Source organism: Crinia signifera, chromosome 5 (assembly GCF_055691185.1).
Source record: "Crinia signifera chromosome 5, ASM5569118v1, whole genome shotgun sequence".
Lineage (NCBI taxonomy): Eukaryota > Metazoa > Chordata > Amphibia > Anura > Myobatrachidae > Crinia > Crinia signifera.
The window spans coordinates 197,848,757-197,868,052 of record NC_139221.1 but is presented as its reverse complement, the minus strand read 5'-3'; the positions used below and the strand labels follow the sequence as shown (position 1 = coordinate 197,868,052).

The 19,296-nt window shown below is 44.1% G+C and overlaps 1 protein-coding gene across 1 annotated transcript in view; it reads right to left on the bottom strand.

Moving 5' to 3' along the window:
* The window catches only part of LOC146080763 (NFX1-type zinc finger-containing protein 1-like), a 237,094-nt gene that overhangs the window by 59,983 nt on the left and 157,815 nt on the right, over positions 1–19,296 (bottom strand). Inside the window, 1 exon segment of the mRNA XM_083188397.1 lies at positions 833–976. Within this exon segment, the coding sequence (XP_083044523.1) occupies positions 833–976 (144 nt within the window).

Here is a 19,296-nt window from a genome sequence, read left to right as displayed (position 1 = left end):
ATATTGCATTCAGGACACTTTAAACTGCTTGCATCCTGCAATACAACCTTCATACAGTTACCAGCTGGGGTCTGTATGCTCCGCTCAAGCCCTGCACTATGCTGAGAGACTATTATATGCATAACTAAGAGTATGGCTGTGCATGTTGATTATTGCTGAATAAGCCACCACACTGGTTAAGCTTGGGTTGCCTTGTGATTTGGTTGCTGCATTGGTTTGTACTACTGTGTTCTAGGTCGACATGGGTCAAGGTCAACATGGGTCTAGGTCGACATGGGTTTAGGTCGACAGGACATTAGGTCAACACAAGCATTATGTCGACAGTCAAGGGTCGACATGAGGTTTTTCGTTGTTTTTTGACCCGAGTTTTTTTGACACAGTCGACATGGACACAGTTTGAAGTGCACTGCATCCCCTCGCATCGCTCTCTTCACTCGCAATGCTTCAGGCACAGTGCTCGCTGCGCTCGGCACACTATTTTATTCCACCACCACGCCATAGTGGATGGTAGGGCATGAAATACCACCTGTTTGCACATGTCGGCTCAAAAAACAGTGAAAAACCCCATGTCGACCTTTTGACTGTCAACCTAGACACTGTCGACCTAATGCTTGTGTCGACCTAATGACCTGTCGACCTATACCCATGTCGACCTTGACCCATGTTGACCTAGAACCATGTCGACTTATCCCCATGTCAACCTAATGGTGTTGACCCAATGCTTGTCAACCAACAAACTGTAGACCAAATGACCATATCCCGTGTACTATTACTATGCCATTTCCAACAGTACAAACACATTCAACATAAATAATAAATATAATGTTGATACCTTTTGTGACATAAGGCACTGTAGATGATGAGCAGGCATATACTTTTCCAAAATGTTCTCAGGAAAAATTCTTTTAGTTGCCCATTGTTGAAGTATTTCCTTTTCCTTTAACTTTCTTTCAATATCTTCCTTTTCACATAATAGCTAAAATCCATAAAGATAAATAGTATTAGTATTGCACATCAAAATGAAACAGTTGAACTCTAAATAGTGGCAACCTTATTTAGAGTTGAAGTAATGTAAATCCAACAAATCCTATTGCAATGCAAGAGATACTTACATTATAATTTAGAGTTCATGACCTCTACCAGTTCCTAAGCAGTGTGTATATTTTATATGGATATCTATCTAGAATTTTTTTTTTAAAGCAAAGTCTGGAATAACACAAGAAGGAATAGGAGAATAATGAGTGAGCAAGACAGTGCAGGTGGGAATTATAAGAAAGTGAAGTTGAATAATAAGTAGTGAAGCAGAGTGCCATTGAATAGTGGCAACACTAAAATGCAGATTTAGTAAGTAAGTAAAGATGCTGACCATAGGAATCAATCAGATTTCACTAATCATTTACCTTACATCTTCTAGAAGATACTAGCTAGAATCTGATTGGTTGGATATGGGCAACATCTCCACTTCTTTAAACCTTCATTTTAAATTCATATGGTGACTTCAGTAGTTGAGTCCATAATAACCTTGTATATTATTCATAAGGTTAAAAGCAGATTGGGATAGAAAACCAGCCCGGGAAATTTCTGGAAGCTGCCCTCATGTAGGTGGGGTCTGTTGAGGGGGTGGGGTCTGTTGAAGGGGCCAGGATCCCTTCTCATAGGGCTTAATTCTGAGTTGCAGCCATTCTTGTGTCTATTTCTGCAGTTGAGTCTGTGATTTTATGCTAATTCCACTACAATGCCCTTCCCTGGTGCCATAGCCAGATTGGAAATTTTAAGTGACCCAGGAAAATTTTAAAAAGTGGGCCTGTTACATGCCCACAATGCCAGCCTACCACATTCTATCCCTAAAACAACCACACCAGCAAGCCACTGACTACCCCTTAACATTTCCACACAACCAGTTTGTCACCCTCTATCCTCTCGCCACTTCAGCCCATTGGGAATCTTCCATGTGCCTTATATTGCCAATACGCCTCTAACAATGTTAAAGCAGTTTGCGATTACTATTTTAGCCACTTACCATTGAATCATTTTCTTTTAGGCAGGCTGATGGACACTGGATGGACATGAGATTGCAGGTTATAATGGAGTTGGAACTTAAATTAACAGGGTCAATTCATATCAAATGGTCCAGAAATTGGTTGCTTAACTATTTTTAAAATATATATTTTTTGTGTGTGATGTTTTGTGGGTAAGTTAGTTGTCAGAAATCACCATTACTTTTTAAATATTTATCTGCATATGAAGATGGCGGTCATTTATGTATTATTGGGTATTATATTTTTAAGTTTGGGATGAATGCAATATCTCAACTCAGCAAGTTTGTAGAAAGCTGGGATGAAAACCATTATTTTCAGCACATTTGAAGCTACATTTTTGTCATATAACTATTTCCCTACCTCACTTTCTTTTTACTAAAATTTAGGCCAAATTTAATTGTCAGATTTTTTAAAAAGTTTATTTTTTGGATTGTACTTCAGGGGGAAGAGATACAATTTGAGCTGAATTTCTTGGATGAATAGCTTTATACTCAAAGGTTTGCCAAATAAATGTTAAGCTATCTATCTTACTTACTACACTTACTGTAGAAAGTTCTTGTTTTTCCATTTTTCACCTCGAATATCTCTGGAGGGGAACCTAACAAAAATGTCAAATTCACAGCATACAAACTTCTCTATGGCCCTTAATAAGATCTGATTGCAGTACAAATTTGTTTGGAAATGGGCAAAACCATGTGCATTGCAGGTGGGGACGTTGTAACATGTGCAGAGAGAGTTAAATTTGGGTAGGGTGTGTTAAAACTGAAATCTAAATTGCAGTGTAAAAATAATGCAGCCAGTATTTACCCTGCACAGAAACAAAATAACTCACACAAATCTAACTCTCTGCACATATTACATCTGCCCCACCGCACATGGTTTTGCTCATTTTCCAAACAAATTTGTACTGCAATCAGATCTGAATAAAGGCCAATGAGGGGTGATTGTAAAAAAATGGAGTTTGATATTCGCTTTCACCAACCTAAAACATTGGAAAACCCAAATATTACATATACTTCCTCTGTATAAAATATTAATTAAAATAGCCTACTTTTTTCTCTTTTTTTGGCAGAATGTAAAATAGTGAAATGGCTTGTTGGTATCCAATTCAAAAAGGCTCATCCAGAGTGTAAAATCAGTAGATATAAATTCTGTTAATGGTAATTTAGTAGGGCTGTTTTTTCAGGAATTGGAAAATGTGTAAGCGATTCTTTGGCAGAGTGGTGGAACTCGGAAGGCATGCAGGATAAGTGGGAAACATTAAAAAGAGCAATACTAAAGGATCTATTAAATACTAAAGGATCTAGTCTATAGGATGCTAAAGGCAACATAACTTTATATCAAAGGGTTAGGAAAAAAATTTCAGTGTAGTTAACAAAAGAAGTAGCAACTATTGTGAAAGAAAAAAAAAAGATGGCTTTTAGGAAATACTAACAGCAGATGCAAAAAAATTAATACAAAGGGATATATCTTGTTAGAAAAAATATGACAAAGAAGGTAATTACGGAGAACATGGCCCAGTCAGTGAGTAAAGGAGGCAAAACTTTTTTTGTAATATAAGTAAAAAGAGAAAACTGAAGTGTGTGTGTGTATGCAGTAGCGCACGGAGGGGGGGGGGGGTTCTGAGTAACCAGAAATCCCCCCATGAATCTAAGGGCCCTATTCTGAAATCTGAGGGTCTCCTCTTTCCATGGGTACAAGAATTTTAAAAATCGGCCCAGGGGAACCGGAGATATCTGACTTCAAAGGAGTGGTCCCCATCCAAGCCTGTTAATTGCTCTTCCCAGTCAGATATTTAAGGTTCTGTCTGACTTAGAGTTTTTCTGAGGGTATATTCCAAAAGCTGGGACTCTTTCCCTTTGACGGACACTAGCAGCTTGTCTCTGAGATATCAGCCTTCCAGCAGCTGGTTACTGCTCCAGCTCCACACACCTGGTATGTAGTTTTATATACTCGTTGGCAGATTGCTCTGCTTCCTGAAGTCTGATCCCCTAGTGGGATTCTCTAGTTTTTAATTCCATTAAAAGCTAAGAAATCTAGTTCCAGGAACTGGAGATATCTGCAGTCAAGCAAGCTGTCCTCCCACCAGAAAATTATGAATAATAAGCCCACTGCACTATACACCCCTCCTCTGCATATTAAACATCCCCTACCACCCTGGAAGTTATGCATCAGGGCCCCTTCACTCAGCCCAATGCCCCCTTCTCCTACCCCATCTCCCACTATCTGTGCAGTAAAGGGGTAATTAGTGGAAATTACTGATCCAGGCCCTACATGCTGAGCGGTTGATATAATACCCCCTACCACCTGTGGGACATTAAAGCTTCCGCTCATAGCACCCCCTACCCCTACCGCTGGAGGATTGGTAGGGGCCCCAATACATTGCTATGCCCAGGGGTCTACACTGCTGTTATATATATATATATATATATATATATATATATATATATATATAATATTATTATTATTATTATTTATATACATTTGGTCTATCTATAATCCTTTAACTGACCCGGCATATACTGGGTCACCTAAGTGTCCATCTCCGTGCTTTGCTCAGCCCCTCTCTGGAAACCCCCTTCTGAAAATCCTGCGTTTGCCACTGGTATGTGTGTGTGTGTGTGTGTGGGGGGGGGGGGGGGGTGTAGATTTACTAAGATTGGGCCACAGTTAAGTAGCAGGGATATTCAGAAAAATGAAACAAATACATTTACAAAGGAGAAGATCCTAACAGAACTCTCAAGACTAAAAGTGGATAAATCATTGGGGCCAGATGGGATACATTCAAGGATACTAAAAGAGCTTAAAAGGGTGCTGGTAGCATCATTAACAGAATTATTCAACCAGTCACTAGCTACAGGAGTAAGTCCAGAGAACTGGAAAAGAGCAAATGTTGTACCACTGCACAAACGTGGAAGCTGCAAACAACTAAACTCTTAAAATAAAGAGTTGTAGATAATCTACAGCAATTTATAGGATCCCAAACAGCATGGATTTACTCAGGAGATCATGTCAACTTATTGACTTTATTTGACTGGATGACTAATCAGAATCAGAATCAGAATCAGAATCATCTTTATTGGCCAGGTATACTTGCGTATGCTTGGAATTTTTTGTGGTAACAGTGCAGCATCAATCAGGGAACACAAAGGGGGTGGGAAGAGAGGCATAAACATACATCACATACATTTCACATGTATCTAGAAAAGTTCGAGTTAGTATTTAGTATTTGGTACGTTCAATACGGTTTAGTTGGTGGACAGCTATTGGGAAGAAGCCTTTTGTAGTTCTTGTCGTCTTTGCTGGGATGGACCTTAAACGTCTGCCTGACGGAAGGGGTTCAAACAGGTTGTGGCCAGGGTGTAGCTTGTCCGCCAAGATCTTTCCTGCACGCTTATTGACCCTGGCTAGGTATAGTTCTTGGACAGTGGGGAGCTCCGCCCCAATGATCTTTTCTGCCATCCTCACCACTCTTTGCAACTTTCGTCTGTCATTCTCGTTTGCTCCTCCGAACCAGATTGTGATCGAGGAGCAAAGGACAGACTCTACTATGGCAGTGTAGAAGATGAGCAGCAGCTCCTGCGGGATGTTGAATTTCTTGAGTTGCCTCAGGAAGAATAACCGCTGCTGAGCCTTCTTGACAGTTGTAATGATGTTGGGACCCCATTTGAGGTCGCAGGAAATCTTTGTTCCTAGGAAATTGAAGGAGTCGACCCTCGACACTACTCTGTCAGATATTATGAGTGGGTGCATGGCATTTGGTTTTCTTCTGAAGTCCACCACCATCTCCACCGTTTTGAGGGGGTTGAGGTCAAGGTTGTTTCCGCTACACCATTTAGTTAGCCGATCCACCTCCCGTCTGTATGCCGACTCGTTTCCATCCATGATTAGGCCGATAACCGTTGTGTCGTCTGCAAATTTTATAATTTTTACTGACTGTTCAGCTGAGGTGCAGTCGTTTGTGTAGAGGGAGAAGAGCAGGGGGGAGAGGACACATCCTTGAGGGGCACCGGTGCTAATTGTGCATGTGTTTGAAATTAATGCGCCTGCTTTCACCGCCTGTTTCCTTTCAGTCAGGAAGTCAGTGATCCAGGAGCATGTAGGTTCTGGGACTCCTAGTGAACGGAGTTTTGGCTCCAGGATGTGAGGGATGATAGTGTTGAATGCCGAGCTGAAATCAACAAATAGTATCCTTGCATAGGTGCCTGGACTGTCCAGGTGCTGTAGAATGTGGTGCAGCCCTAGGTTGACTGCATCCTCGACACTTCTGTTTGCTCGGTAGGCAAACTGCAGGGGGTCGAGGTGAGCATTTGTAACAACTCTCAGGTGGTTCAGCACCATACGTTCAAGCACTTTCATGACCACCGATGTTAGTGCAATCGGCCTGTAGTCATTGAGGTCTTTCGCAGTTGAGCTCTTGGGAACCGGGACGATAATTGAGGCTTTGAAGCAGGTGGGGACCTTGCACATTTCTAGTGAAGTGTTGAAAATCCTGGTAAAGATAGGGGCGAGCTGTGTTGCACAGGTCTTGAGGGCAGATGGAGACACTCCATCTGGGCCTCCAGCTTTCCTAGGGTTGACCCTCTTGAACATTCCTTCTACCTCTGTTTGGTCCACCTGGAGAGTCTGGGGGTGGCAGTTTTGGAAGGAGGGTGGGCAAGCCATTTTGCCCCGGTCAGGGGTAGGACTGATGCAGGTAGCTTCCTTCTCGAACCTGCAGTAGAAATCGTTCAGCTCGTTCACTAGTTTCTGGTGCATGGTGGAGGGGGTTCGAGAGATCTTGTAGTTGGTTATAGCTTGCATGCCTCTCCAAGCTGACGCGGGGTCGTTGGTTGACAGGTTGTTCGCCAGCTTGTCTGAGAATCTTTTTTTTGCCAGCTTGATTTCCCGTGTTAGGGAGTTCCTGGCCTGTTTGTACAGGACAATATCACCACTGCGATAGGCTTCTTCCTTTGCCCGACGGAGCTTCCTGAGTTGACCGCTGAACCATGGCTTGTTGTTGTTGAAGGTGCGTGCTGTTTTGATTGACATGCAAAGGTCCTCGCAGAAACTGATGTAGGCTGTCACTGTGTCGGTCAGATCGTCTAGGTTTGTAGCAGAGGATTCAAAGACTCCCCAGTCTGTGCATTCGAGACAGGCCTGAAGCTTCATTTTTGCCTCGTTTGTCCAGCTTTGGACTGATCTGACCACTGGTTTAGCTGACCTTAGCTTCTGGGTGTAAGTTGGTAGAAGGTGGACTATGCAATGGTCAGAGAGGCCCAGAGCTGCCCGGGGGATAGCCCGGTAAGTAGACTTGATAGTGGTGTAGCAGTGGTCTAAGGTACGTCCTTCCCTGGTGTGGCATCTGACTTGCTGTCTGTACTTCGGTAGCTCTTGGGTATGCATTCACATAAGGGTAATGTTACCAGTGGAGTACCTCAGGGATCTGTACCCAAGCTTTCTGTGACTTTTTGTGAGTTGAGATATTGCAGGGTTCCTCAAACTAGTTTGCTCTGGGACCCTTTTAGAGAATCAAATTAACTACAGGACCCCAGCAAGTAACTGCAGAAGGTCATCACATCGCATGTGTAGTCAGCAGACAGCACATACATGGCAGCATTGTGGAGGCAAAAAATGATGTGAGGAGTCTAAAATAACAGACAATTCAACAGACTTTTCAGACACCTTGAATCACTGACTGAGATTGGAAATTTCTTCCTGTTTATTGGGAAGAAATAAAAGGAGTATATCACTGGCATACTGAATAAACTGGAAGAAATTTCAGTTAAAATATCTAGGAATAAATATTACAAAAAATTATAATCAGTTGTATAATGCAAACTTCCCGAAAATAATAAATGAGATCACAAATGATATTAAGGGGTGGTCAAAGCTCTTTATTTCATGGACAGGAAGAGCTAATGCCCTGAAAATGAAAATATTGCAGAGAATGCTGTATTTATTTCAAGCATTGGCCATTAGAAACCCAGCAGGGATATTTAAAAACCTACACAGCATCTTCACTCGATTCTTATGGTCAGGGAAAAGAGCCAGGGTGCGCCTCAAAACCTTGCAATTTGGAACAAAAGAGGGTGGACTGGGAGTCCCAAACCTAAAAAACTACTATTATGCGGCACAGTGTGCACAATTAATCTTGTGGCATTCTGACCCTGTAACTCGGAGATGGGTGCAGCTGGAGTCAGAATTACTCCAGCTGCACTCCATCTCAACACTTCTATGGCAGACCAAAAAGGAAAGACGAGGAGCGGTGAAGAGTTTTCCAACTATTATGTATTCGCTAACAATATGGGACAAACTAAATAAGGATTATAACTTGACCTCCTGTCCATCTACCTTGATCCCAATGTGGGATAACCCACAACTTCCAGTGAGCAAAGAAACAAACTTTAAGAAAAACTGGGCGAAAGCGGAAACTTTATTTATTAATGAACTGGAAACCTCTGGTGGGTTTCCCCCCTTTGAGGACCTTAAAGTCAAATATGACATACCATCTAAAGCCCATTATCAATACCTGCAAATACGCAGCTATTTTGGGAAAACCAGAAAAGACCAGAGTAAAACTATAATAGAAGGTCTTTGTCAGAGGAGGGCAACATCCAGAGGTTTAATATCAACGATTTACAAATTATTGTTGAAAACACAAAAAACAGAGTAAATTACCGCATGAAGTAGCCTGGGAAGAGGAAATTGGGAAACAACTGACTCCGGAGGTATGGAATAAAATTAAACAAAACTTAATATCAGTTTCCCAATCGATACGATATAGAGAAAATATCTTTAAGATATATTCACGCTGGTACTTAACTCCTAGCAGATTGAAACATATATACTCAGATGCCAGCGACTGCTGCTGGCGAGAGTGTGGGGAACGGGGCACACTAAGCCATATTTTCTGGGGATGCCCCAGAATTCAGGAGACTTGGAAGAAAGTGGGGAAACTAATACACCAGATAACAGGAGTAGATATCCCCATGACACCGGAGTACTTTATATTCCCCCTAAAAATACCAGGGGTAGACATTGCAGGACAAAAATGTATATGGTTTGTGTTGGGTGCAGTTAAGATAAAAATAGCTAGTAACTGGAAAACAAAGGCCACTCCATCTATTAATGCCATTAAAGAAGCCATCTGGCATTCATACCAGATGGAACTCTTGGCAAGTAGAGTAGACGAGAAAATAGACAAGTTCAATTAAATCTGGACCCCATGGTTAGAATATCATAATATCCCGAATGAATAAAAGACTCCCGAGAGGAAAGAATAATAAAGGACGGGAGGGCCTATAGATGGCCAACCCTATAATAAGACATGGAAATTAACACATAGAGAACACTAAGATAAGAGGTACAGAACAGCCTGACAGCACCCCAATCCCCCCCAAAAAAACTTTTTCCCTTGTCTTCCTTTGTTTTGTCCTGTGCGCCCGATGTAAAATATCAGAGAAAGAAATTATAAGTGACTAATTAACTCATAATCAGATGCTTAGAATCCTTAAATAGAATACCAAAAACACATTGAAACTAATCATTAAGTAAAGAAAAATGATGTATAATTGCATCCAAGGAGTGTAGAGAAGGAAGAAAGAGAAAAAAATAATTTGCAGCTATTACAGTTTTGGAATGTACAGGGGAGGCGGGATCGACCAGGGATGGCGGTAAAAAGAGAGCTAGCGGATAACAGCTATAAATTATAAAATATATAAGACAAGATACTAAGTTAAGTGAGAACAATAGCCAACCTAGATAATGAGGAGAGAAAATACCAGAAACAGATTGGAAATAAGAACGCAATCCCAGGTCCATGCGCCTACCCCTACATGTGAAGGATCTCTATGTAAATTTGAACATCACTTGTAATTTCTGTATGCCACAGACAGTGTTGAGTGTAATGTAATGTTTTGTATTATTGAAAACAATAAAATAAGTACTGTAAAAAAAAAAAGAAATATATGTGTTGTACTTGTAACGCGGTCGCCCCACCATCCTGCTGAACCACAGCATGTTGCAGTCGGACCCAGCAACTGCGGTCCAGCAGGATATGTGTACCAACTACCTTCAAATTATATGAACTATTTTGTCCACAACAATCCAGGTCAATTGAAAAAGTAGAAAAGAAGACTAATTTACTCCATTATAATTAACCCGATAATTTGTGCAACAAATGTACTTGACGAATTATTGTACCAATTGCCTATAAATAATATTTCGGTACTTGTGTAGTTTCACGGCGCCAGCATGGCGCCGTGCGTCGGAGTCCCCTTGCGGGGATCGCTTCGCTCTCCCACGCTGCGGGCTCGGTGGCTCGCTACGCTCACCACGCTATCTAAAATCAACTCCATGCCAACATGGATAGTGGGGGTATGAACTATCCATGTTGGCATGGAGTTAAGTTAGTGAAACTACACAAGTACCAATATTTTTGTATAGGTAGGTATAGTCCTTAACTAAGGGATCACCTTTTGATGAGAAACCACCAGGGACGTGCAGTCAGGGGAGGCAGTGCCTCACCTGTCATAAATCACAAAAAAAAAAAAATACAAGGATATTTCTAACACATACACTGTGTTATAAATATCTTATTGGTATTTTTTTTACAGTGTATGGGGTGAGATGCTGTGTGGGAGGCAGCGGGACCTGTGGTTCGCGCTGACAATGGAAAACTGTCAGTAGCAGTGGGGAGGGGCCAATTTAGGGCACAAAAAGAGGCTGAAAAGCCCATTGAAAAATAATGGGGAAGCGGCACTTGCACATCTGGCTCAGTGACTGGGACGCCAGCCCACATCACTGAGACAGATGTGATAGGACCAGGGGCGTAAGGAGGGTACTTCCAGTGGAGAGTGAGCTCCAGCAGCCGGGGGAGAGAGAGCAGCATTGCCGCTGCTGCAGGTCGGCAGAGCCCCTGCTCTGGGATTTGGCAGCGGGGATTAGTGCGGAGGCTGTCCGGCAGCGCGAAGGAGACCAGGGGGATTAGTGTGTTGACTGTCCGGCTCCTGCTCACCTTGTGTCGTGCTGTGGGACGTGGCAGCGCGTAGGAGGCCAGCGGGGATTAGTGTGGATGCTGTTTTCCTCTTGCTCGTCCCGTGCAGCTGGGAAGGGGGGCATGTTAGGAGCGTTAAAATGCTGCTGATTGGGGCCATAGGTGTGCTGTGTTAGCACATATCTTGAAGTCGGGAGGCTTGTGTGTAAGTTCCCGGCTGTAGCATTTGCTCTGAGTGTGCACTGTGCGGAGTTTCGGTAGAAGCAGTCTGCTTTCCCTGCAACCAGGTCTAAACAGCTGCTGCACGGTATGAATGAGACCAGCCACAAATGAGCTGTTCCCCTTTGCTGCTGGACCCTCTTGTCTCTCAAAAGTCAGATGGAAAGGCTAAGCTGTTTTCCACCCTTCAGGAACCAAGTGAGTGCCTGGAGTGAAGGGGGTATTTTTCATACTTTACACCAAATGGCAGATATAAACTTATATATCTGCAGACATAGATATGAATAAGTAACTCCCTCCTCCTGCCACCAGCTCTCTTCATGCTGCCCAGTTCAGCTGTATCCACTCCGCCGGGTGGCCCAGCTCTCCTGCCACTGGAGCCCTGGTAAGCTTCAAAAGAAAAAAGTGCTTCAGCCCTCTCCCCCATGCCCTTCTAGCACTGTCCCCGCATCCCCCCACTGTCACTGTCCCCGCATCCCCTCGTTGTCACTGTCCCAGTGACCCCCGTTGTCACTGTCCCCACCCCCCGCTCTCAGTTTCTCCGCAGCCACCCCGCTGTCACTGTCCCCGTGTCGCCCGCTGTCACTGTCCCACATCGCCTGCTGTCACTGTCCCTGCATCCCCCCCGCTCAGTGGTGTAACTATAGCACCGCAGACCCCGTGGTCGCGGGGAGGAGCTGAGAAAATATGGGCACTGGGGGTCTGCGGGTCTATGTTACGCCACTGCCGGGACCTGCCACCTCTCTGCCTGTGACCTCGGTCTCAGCTCTCTTCCTGGATCCTGCTATGCTATTGAAAACTGACCTTCAAAAAATGGCTGCCCCCATACAGCAGACAGTTTTTGAGGATGCTAGAGGAGGCTGCGGCCTCCTCTAGCATCCTTAAAAATGGTCTGCTATTAGGGGCAGCCATTTTGTGAGGGTCAGTTTTCAATAGCAGCTGCAGGAGTCAGGAGGAGAGAAATCCAAGCACCGCTGGCTGGGACCGCAGACCTGACCGGCGTGGACATGCGCATGGAGGGGTAAGTAAGGATTGGGGTGGGTGGATTAACTTTACTTGGCGGTAAGCAGGCGGGGGTGGCGGGGAGCAAAAAACAGTTACACCACTGCCCCCGCTATCACTGTCCCTGCATCCCCCTGCTGTCTCCAAAACAACTGCCTCACCTAACACTAACCTCACCGCACGTCATTGGAAACCACATACTTTTTTCTGAACCATTATTTATTCAGAGGTTACAATTGAATGTCTGAACTCAGGCCAAATGATACTAGCATTCATTTTCTTTTAATAATACCTAATAAAGTTTAATTATTTTAAAAAGTAAAACACACATATCAAACAGCTTACCAGTGCTTTCACTGCACCATACAGTATTTTTTAAATTTTAAATAATTTCTTATCCATGACATCCAGAGCCAGATTAAGGTCTAAATGGGCCTGGAGCTGAATGATCAAAGGCCTATTATGTGAAATAATAGGGGTTGTGGCCAGCACCTAATAATGTGGGTGGCGTGACCAGTGTTCTGTTTGGATGGTCTGCTCATGGGTGTGTCTGGATTTGTGTAAATACTTTTAACTAATTATATATGCCTGGAAAAGGCAGGGGGCGGGCATAAGAAAAATGCAGGGAGATATATTGGACGTCAATGTCCAAAAATACTTGCGGGGTGAGGCGGCACTGCAGTCATAAAAAAAATACTGAAAGCCGAAACTTGGTAGACAACGTTTCAGCACCTTTTATGTGGTCACCTAAGTTTACCACACCATATACCCCTTATACAAATCATGCAACACAATAGTAACTCCCTTATACTGTACTTGCCTCTATTACATTATGCCACATGGAATGAGCCAAAATTCACACGAGTGAGCCAAAATTCACACTATGGCACACAGATTGAGTCACAATTCACGTTATGCCACACAGATTAAGGCAAAATTCACATTGTGCCACATGGGTTGAGCCAAAAGACACACTACACCAGGCATATCCAAACAGTGGCCCTCCAGCTGTTGTGAAATTACACATCCCAGCATGCCTTGACATAGTTTTAGCATTCCCTAATAGCAAAACTGTGGCAATGCATGATGGGACTTGTAGTGCTAACAGCTGGAGGGCCATAGTTTGGACATGCCTGCATTATACTAAACAGATTGAGCAATAATGCACAATATGCTTCATAAATAGGGGCATTGGCGCGCATTAAAAATTTACACCATAATGCCCATTATATGTTAAGACACACACCATAATCTCCATTACGTATTATGCCAAACACCATAATGCCTATTAAAATTTATGCTACATAAGTGTTGCTTACCTACATGTTTTTCATTGCCAGGGGTTCTATGTTCATTGCCAGGGGTTCCATGCTCGTTGCCATGTGGGATTACATGCTCATTGCCAAGGGGGAATACATGCTCATGGTAACTAAGCGACAGCCGCCGCCGGGCAGAAATTCAGCCATTGACAGCCGGGCAGAGAGCAGGGGGCTGCCCGGCTGTATTCAGAGCACTGCTATTTGAAATAATACCCCTTTCACACCAGAAAATGCAGGGACTTACCCGGGAATATGGTCCCAGGATCATGCAGGGACATTCCCGGACTGGCCCCTTTTACACCAGCTTAGTTCCTGCATTTTCTGGTGTGAGGGGGAGAGAAAACCACCCCCGCCTCCCTTTAAACAACCAGCTGTATCTTCGGAACCAACTGACCCATTTACATGTAGGCTTCGAATGATTTTAGTCCTTTGAAACTGGGCCGTTTGGTTCCAGAGAAATCTGTCCTCAAACAACATGAACAGCCATGAAATTACATTTCAGAACTGAAAAAAATTGGTTTACCCGCAATATCTCTAGAACCAATGAACCCATATGGACCAGGTATCAGATTGAAGGCCCAGCGATTTTAGCTCGACTGAAATCAACCTCGAGCTTCTGTGATGCCGGAGGGGGAACTGGCAGCCATTGGAACCGGGTGGAGGTCGGAATTAGCGGGTCCCATGTTATCCTATGGGGAAAACGTTCCAGATTTCCCTGGCGGGATCTCTGGGGGCTAGAGATGTGGGGCTGGGCTCGTTGGAAAGCCCTGGCCCTCAGCTCCTATTTGGAGAGTGGGCCTGGAGCTGTAGCTCCATCAGGCCCATTGTTAATCCGGCCCTGATGACATCCATCTATTTGTCTTAAAACCTTTAATGAGTGCCCCAAAAGAATTACATGAGTTCATGGGTGAAATTGAATAGGATGAGGGGATGCAGTTAAAATCCCGGCGGTCAGGATCCCGGTGTTCAGAATCCCGATGCCGGAATCCCAACCGCCGAAATCCCAACCGCCGAAATCCCGACACTTTCTTCCTCCGTGGGTGTCCACGACACCCCTGGAGGGAGAATAAATTAGCGTGCCGAGCGTAGCGAGGCACCGGACCCGCTGCGTGGCGGGCGGGATTTCGGCAGTCGGGATTCCGGCGTCGGGATTTTGAACGCCGGGATCCCGACCGCCGGGATTTCATACTGAATCCCGGATGAGAGATTCAGAAAGTGAGAGATTTGGTAAGAAATCTATAGTTTTTTTAAAGCAGCAATCATTTAGACTGCAGAAACCAGGTTGATTTTGAAGTGTAAATGATTGCTGCTTTTAAAAAAACTGGAGACTTCTTACCAAATCTTTCACTTTCTGAATCTCTCACCCTATTAAATTTCACCCTTCTTTTCTACTTGTCGACAATGTCCACAGGCAATGTTGACATTATCACAATGTTATTTATGACATACAACATTTAAAAAATTTTTTTTGCTTTTACCTCAATCTGAATAAATTGTCTATTGTGATTGTATACAAGTACTGCCCCAGAAATATCAGATTTTTACCTGATAATTGGCTTTCCTCTACTCCTCCATGGCAGCCAATCACTGGGTTCTTCCCTTCTGGGCAGTACTTGTGGAAAGGAAAAAAAGACCTCCTTCTCGCATATATATGTCCCCTCCTCCTTAGTTCAGTGTCTTTATTTTCTTAGCTTTAACACAAAACATAGACCATTAAACATGCATTATACATTAGGGTAGGGAATATATGCTGCCATGGAGGAGTAGAGGAAAGCAAATTATCAGGTAAAAATCTGATATTTCCTCTACCTCCCCCATGGCAGCCAATCACTGGATAATACCCCAGCAGTGCATTATTAGGGGAGGGGATACAAACCATAACATAAAGTACTAGGCATCCGCCTGTTTTTTTTTTTTATAACAAAAAGATTCTTCATGATTTTCTTTGCTCATACGACTGCCGCACTGAGTACTTTTTGTTTCCCTTTAATTTCATAAGCTTTTTGAATGCAGCTTCTGATCCACCTCGCAATTGTGTCCTTGGAGGCCCTCTGCCCTATCTTACTTCCTTCAGTAAGTACGAACAGGTTTTTCGTCTTCTGCCAGGCTTCCAATCTCTGCACATATATCTTCAGTGCTCTAACTAAGTCCAGTTTATTTAGTTTCTCTTCCTTCGTATTACTCTCCTTTGCGCACAAAGCAGGTAGTATAATTTCCCTCTTAATGTGGAAGTCCGAAACCATCTTTGGAAGGAACAAAGGATTGGTACGCAGCACCACCTTATCCTCAAAAATGTTCATGTTCGGCTCTTCCGCCCATAACGCCTGTATCTCTGATACTCTTCTCACTGATGTAATTGCAATGAGAAAAGCAACTTTCCAAGAAAGTAATCTTGCTGGTATATCCTGTAAAGGTTCGAATGGAGGTTCCATCAAAGCTCCCAGCATCAGGTTGAGATGCCATGGTGCTATGGGTTGGCAAGTTCTTGGCCTGATCTTGCCTGCCGCTTGAACAAATCTCTTCACATACTTATTATTGGCTATTTCCATGTCCAGCATGGCCCCTAATGCTGCGATCTGTACCTTTAGTGAGTTAGTGGCCAGACCTTTCTCAAGCCCTGACTGTAGAAACACCAATATTGACGGAATACTTTGTGGAGGACTAGAATGTTCATCACACCAGATTTTAAATTTCTTCCAGATTTTATAGTAGGTACTAGATGTGGACTGCTTTCTTGCCTTCAGCAACGTTGTTATGACTGCTCCGGAGTACCCTTTGTTCTTCAGCGATTCGGACTCAGCAGCCACGCCGTCAAATGCCATGATGGTGGTTGAGGTTGGCTTATTAAACCCTGTGACAGTAGATCTGCCCTGTCCGGGAGTCCCTGCGTGGCCAGAAAGGTAGCACTGCTATCACTCTTGCTTTTTCCCACTGTATTTTCCTCAGGACTCTGGGAATTACTGGAATTGGGGGGAATACATACGCCAGTTCCATGTCCCATCTGGTCATTAGCGCACGTGTCTGCACTGCCTGCGATCCGCCTGAACCTGAACCTGGTGAAAAATATCGGTACTTGCTTGTTGTGAAACATCCTCATGAGGTCTATTTGTGGAAAGCCCCATCTGCTCACCAGGATTTGAAACAATTCTTTGTTGAGGTGCCATTTCTCAGGCTTGCACATATGCCTGCTTAGGCTGTCCGCTATCACATTTTCTCTTCCTACTAGATACACCGCCAGTAAGTTTATTACTCTCAGTTCGGCCCATCTTAGTAGCTCCAACACCTCCTTCATCATTGTTATGCTTCTGGTTCCTCCCTGGTGATTGATGTACGACACTACAGATTGGTTGTCCGTTCTGACTATCACCTCTGTATCTATGAGTTTGTCCTGGAAGTATCGACATGCCAGAACTACTGCATGCATCTCTTTTAGGTTTGAGTGCTTTCCTCTTTAGTACTCCGACCATTCGCCTTGAACCGTATCTGACCCGCATACTGCTTCCCATCTGGAGCTGCTGGTGTCGGTAGTTATTACTACCTGCCTGACTGGTGCAAAATATTTTCCCTTGCTCAGTCTGTCGTCGTCCTGCCACCATTGCAGATCCTCCTTCGCTAGCCTTGACAGTAAAAAATTTTGTGACAAGTTTTTTCCATCCTATTCCACTGGGATAGAAAACAATTTTGCAGCTTCCTCAAATGAAATCGGGCCCAGGGTATAATTTCCAGAGCTGCCGCCATTAGCCCCAACATCTCCATGCATTGTCCTGCTGACACTACAGTCTTTTGTGTCAATGCCATAGCCTTTTCTGTTATATTCTTCCTTCGTTCCGCGGTCAGGGTAACTTTCATCTTGTGAGAATCTATAATCTCCCCCAGATACTTTATTGTCCTTGTTGGTCTTAGTTGACTTTTCTTCTCGTTGACCAACCAGCCGTGATGTTTAAGACACTCTAGAGCTCTCTCTGTATGCTGTTTTGCTTCCCGCTCTGTATCAATCAAAAGATCATCGAGGTACAGCCATATTGCGATACCTTCCTGCCTTAGCTTCGCGATTATTACTATAAGTACCTTTGAGAACGTCCTGGGAGATGTTGAAAGGCCGAACGGAAGAGATACAAACTGATAGTCTGTTCCGCCTATTGAGAATCTTAGGAATTTTTGATGCCCCCAAAAAATCGGCATGTGCAGGTATGCGACTTTCAAATCCACTGATGTCATAAACGCCTCTCTGCTGATGTCTGGTAAGATCGTCTTTACCGATTTCATTTTGAAGGGTTTTGTCTCTACAAATCTGTTCAGCCTCCTGAGGTCTAAGATAGTTCGAAACCCTCCGGATGCTTTCTTGACTATGAAGAATTTCGAATACCATCCTGTTCCTCTTTGATTCTCCTGTACCTTCACCACTACTCTCTGTTTTTTCACCTCTTCCAGGCTTGACATTAAGGCTATCATTTCTTCTTTGTTGCTGGGGACAGAGGATTCTGTGAAGAATGTTCCTGGCTTCTTTAAAAACTCGATCTTGTAGCCTGATTGTATTACCTCTAAAACCCATTTGTGTGTGGTAGTCTCTTCCTAGGCGTGGTAATACTGCAACAACCTGTCTCTCATACAGGCCCTTATTCTGGTTCGTGCGGTACGGCCCGCGTGCGGCCGTACCGCCGATGTTTTCCGTCTGCACATGCGCAGAGGTCAATCTGCGCATGTGCAGGCGAATTCGCCGCACATAACGTTTGTACGCCGCAAAGGGGGCGTATAGGGGCGTGAGGGGCTTCATGCCCTCATTTCCCTATGTATACGCCCCGCGTTTCATGGGCGTTCCCATGCAAACGCGGGGCGTACGCATGGTAATGAGGCCATGACGCAACTCATGGGGGCGGAAAGCTGACGTCGCTGGATGTCAGCTTTCAGCCCCCATACAAGCTACCACACGGACGATTGTCCGTGTGGTCTCAGCTTGCGGGAGCTGCCGCGGCGTGCGGACCTGCCTTCGATGGTCGACGACCATCGAATGCAGGGGGCAGCTCCCACCATGGTGGAGGCGTACGCCTCCACCATTTTCAAGCGGATCGGCAGCCGTCCGTGTACGGACGGCCGTGCCGATCCGTCTTGTAGGCGGGGATTCGTCTGGTGCGGTCGGAGCCGCATATGCGGCTCGACCGCACCAACCAGAATAAGGGCCACAGACTGGTTCAGCGTCATTGCGGATCTCTCTTTGAGGGGAATCTTCCCTCTCTGCCCCTTTGGGCACGAAAATTCCCTCTCGACTGCCAGGGAGTTCTTCTATATCCCCTTCCTGGTCTGTATGCCCTGGGTTCCTTGAAGTCCTGTGTTTGATATCTAAATGGTCTAGCTGATGAAGTCTTCTTCGGTGTCTTCTCCTGTGGCAACAACAACAACAAAAGCAATTTCTGAGCGCAGTTTGTACGATTTTGCACTGCAGCTGTCTCAAATAAGGGGGATTACCAACCCCTTAGAACTTGGTAAAGACAGAAAAAGAAATAGAAACAGCGCTGTGCAAAATCTTTTACTAATTTATTAAAAAGATATAATATCTCTTGTTTAAAACTTCAACAGTAGTTTACAGCCATATACAATTCATATAATAACATACATATCTTCCCCCTATAGTTTTAACTAAAACTATAGGGGGAAGATATGTATGTTATTATATGAATTGTATATGACTGTAAACTACTGTTGAAGTTTTAAACAAGAGATATTATATCTTTTTAATAAATTA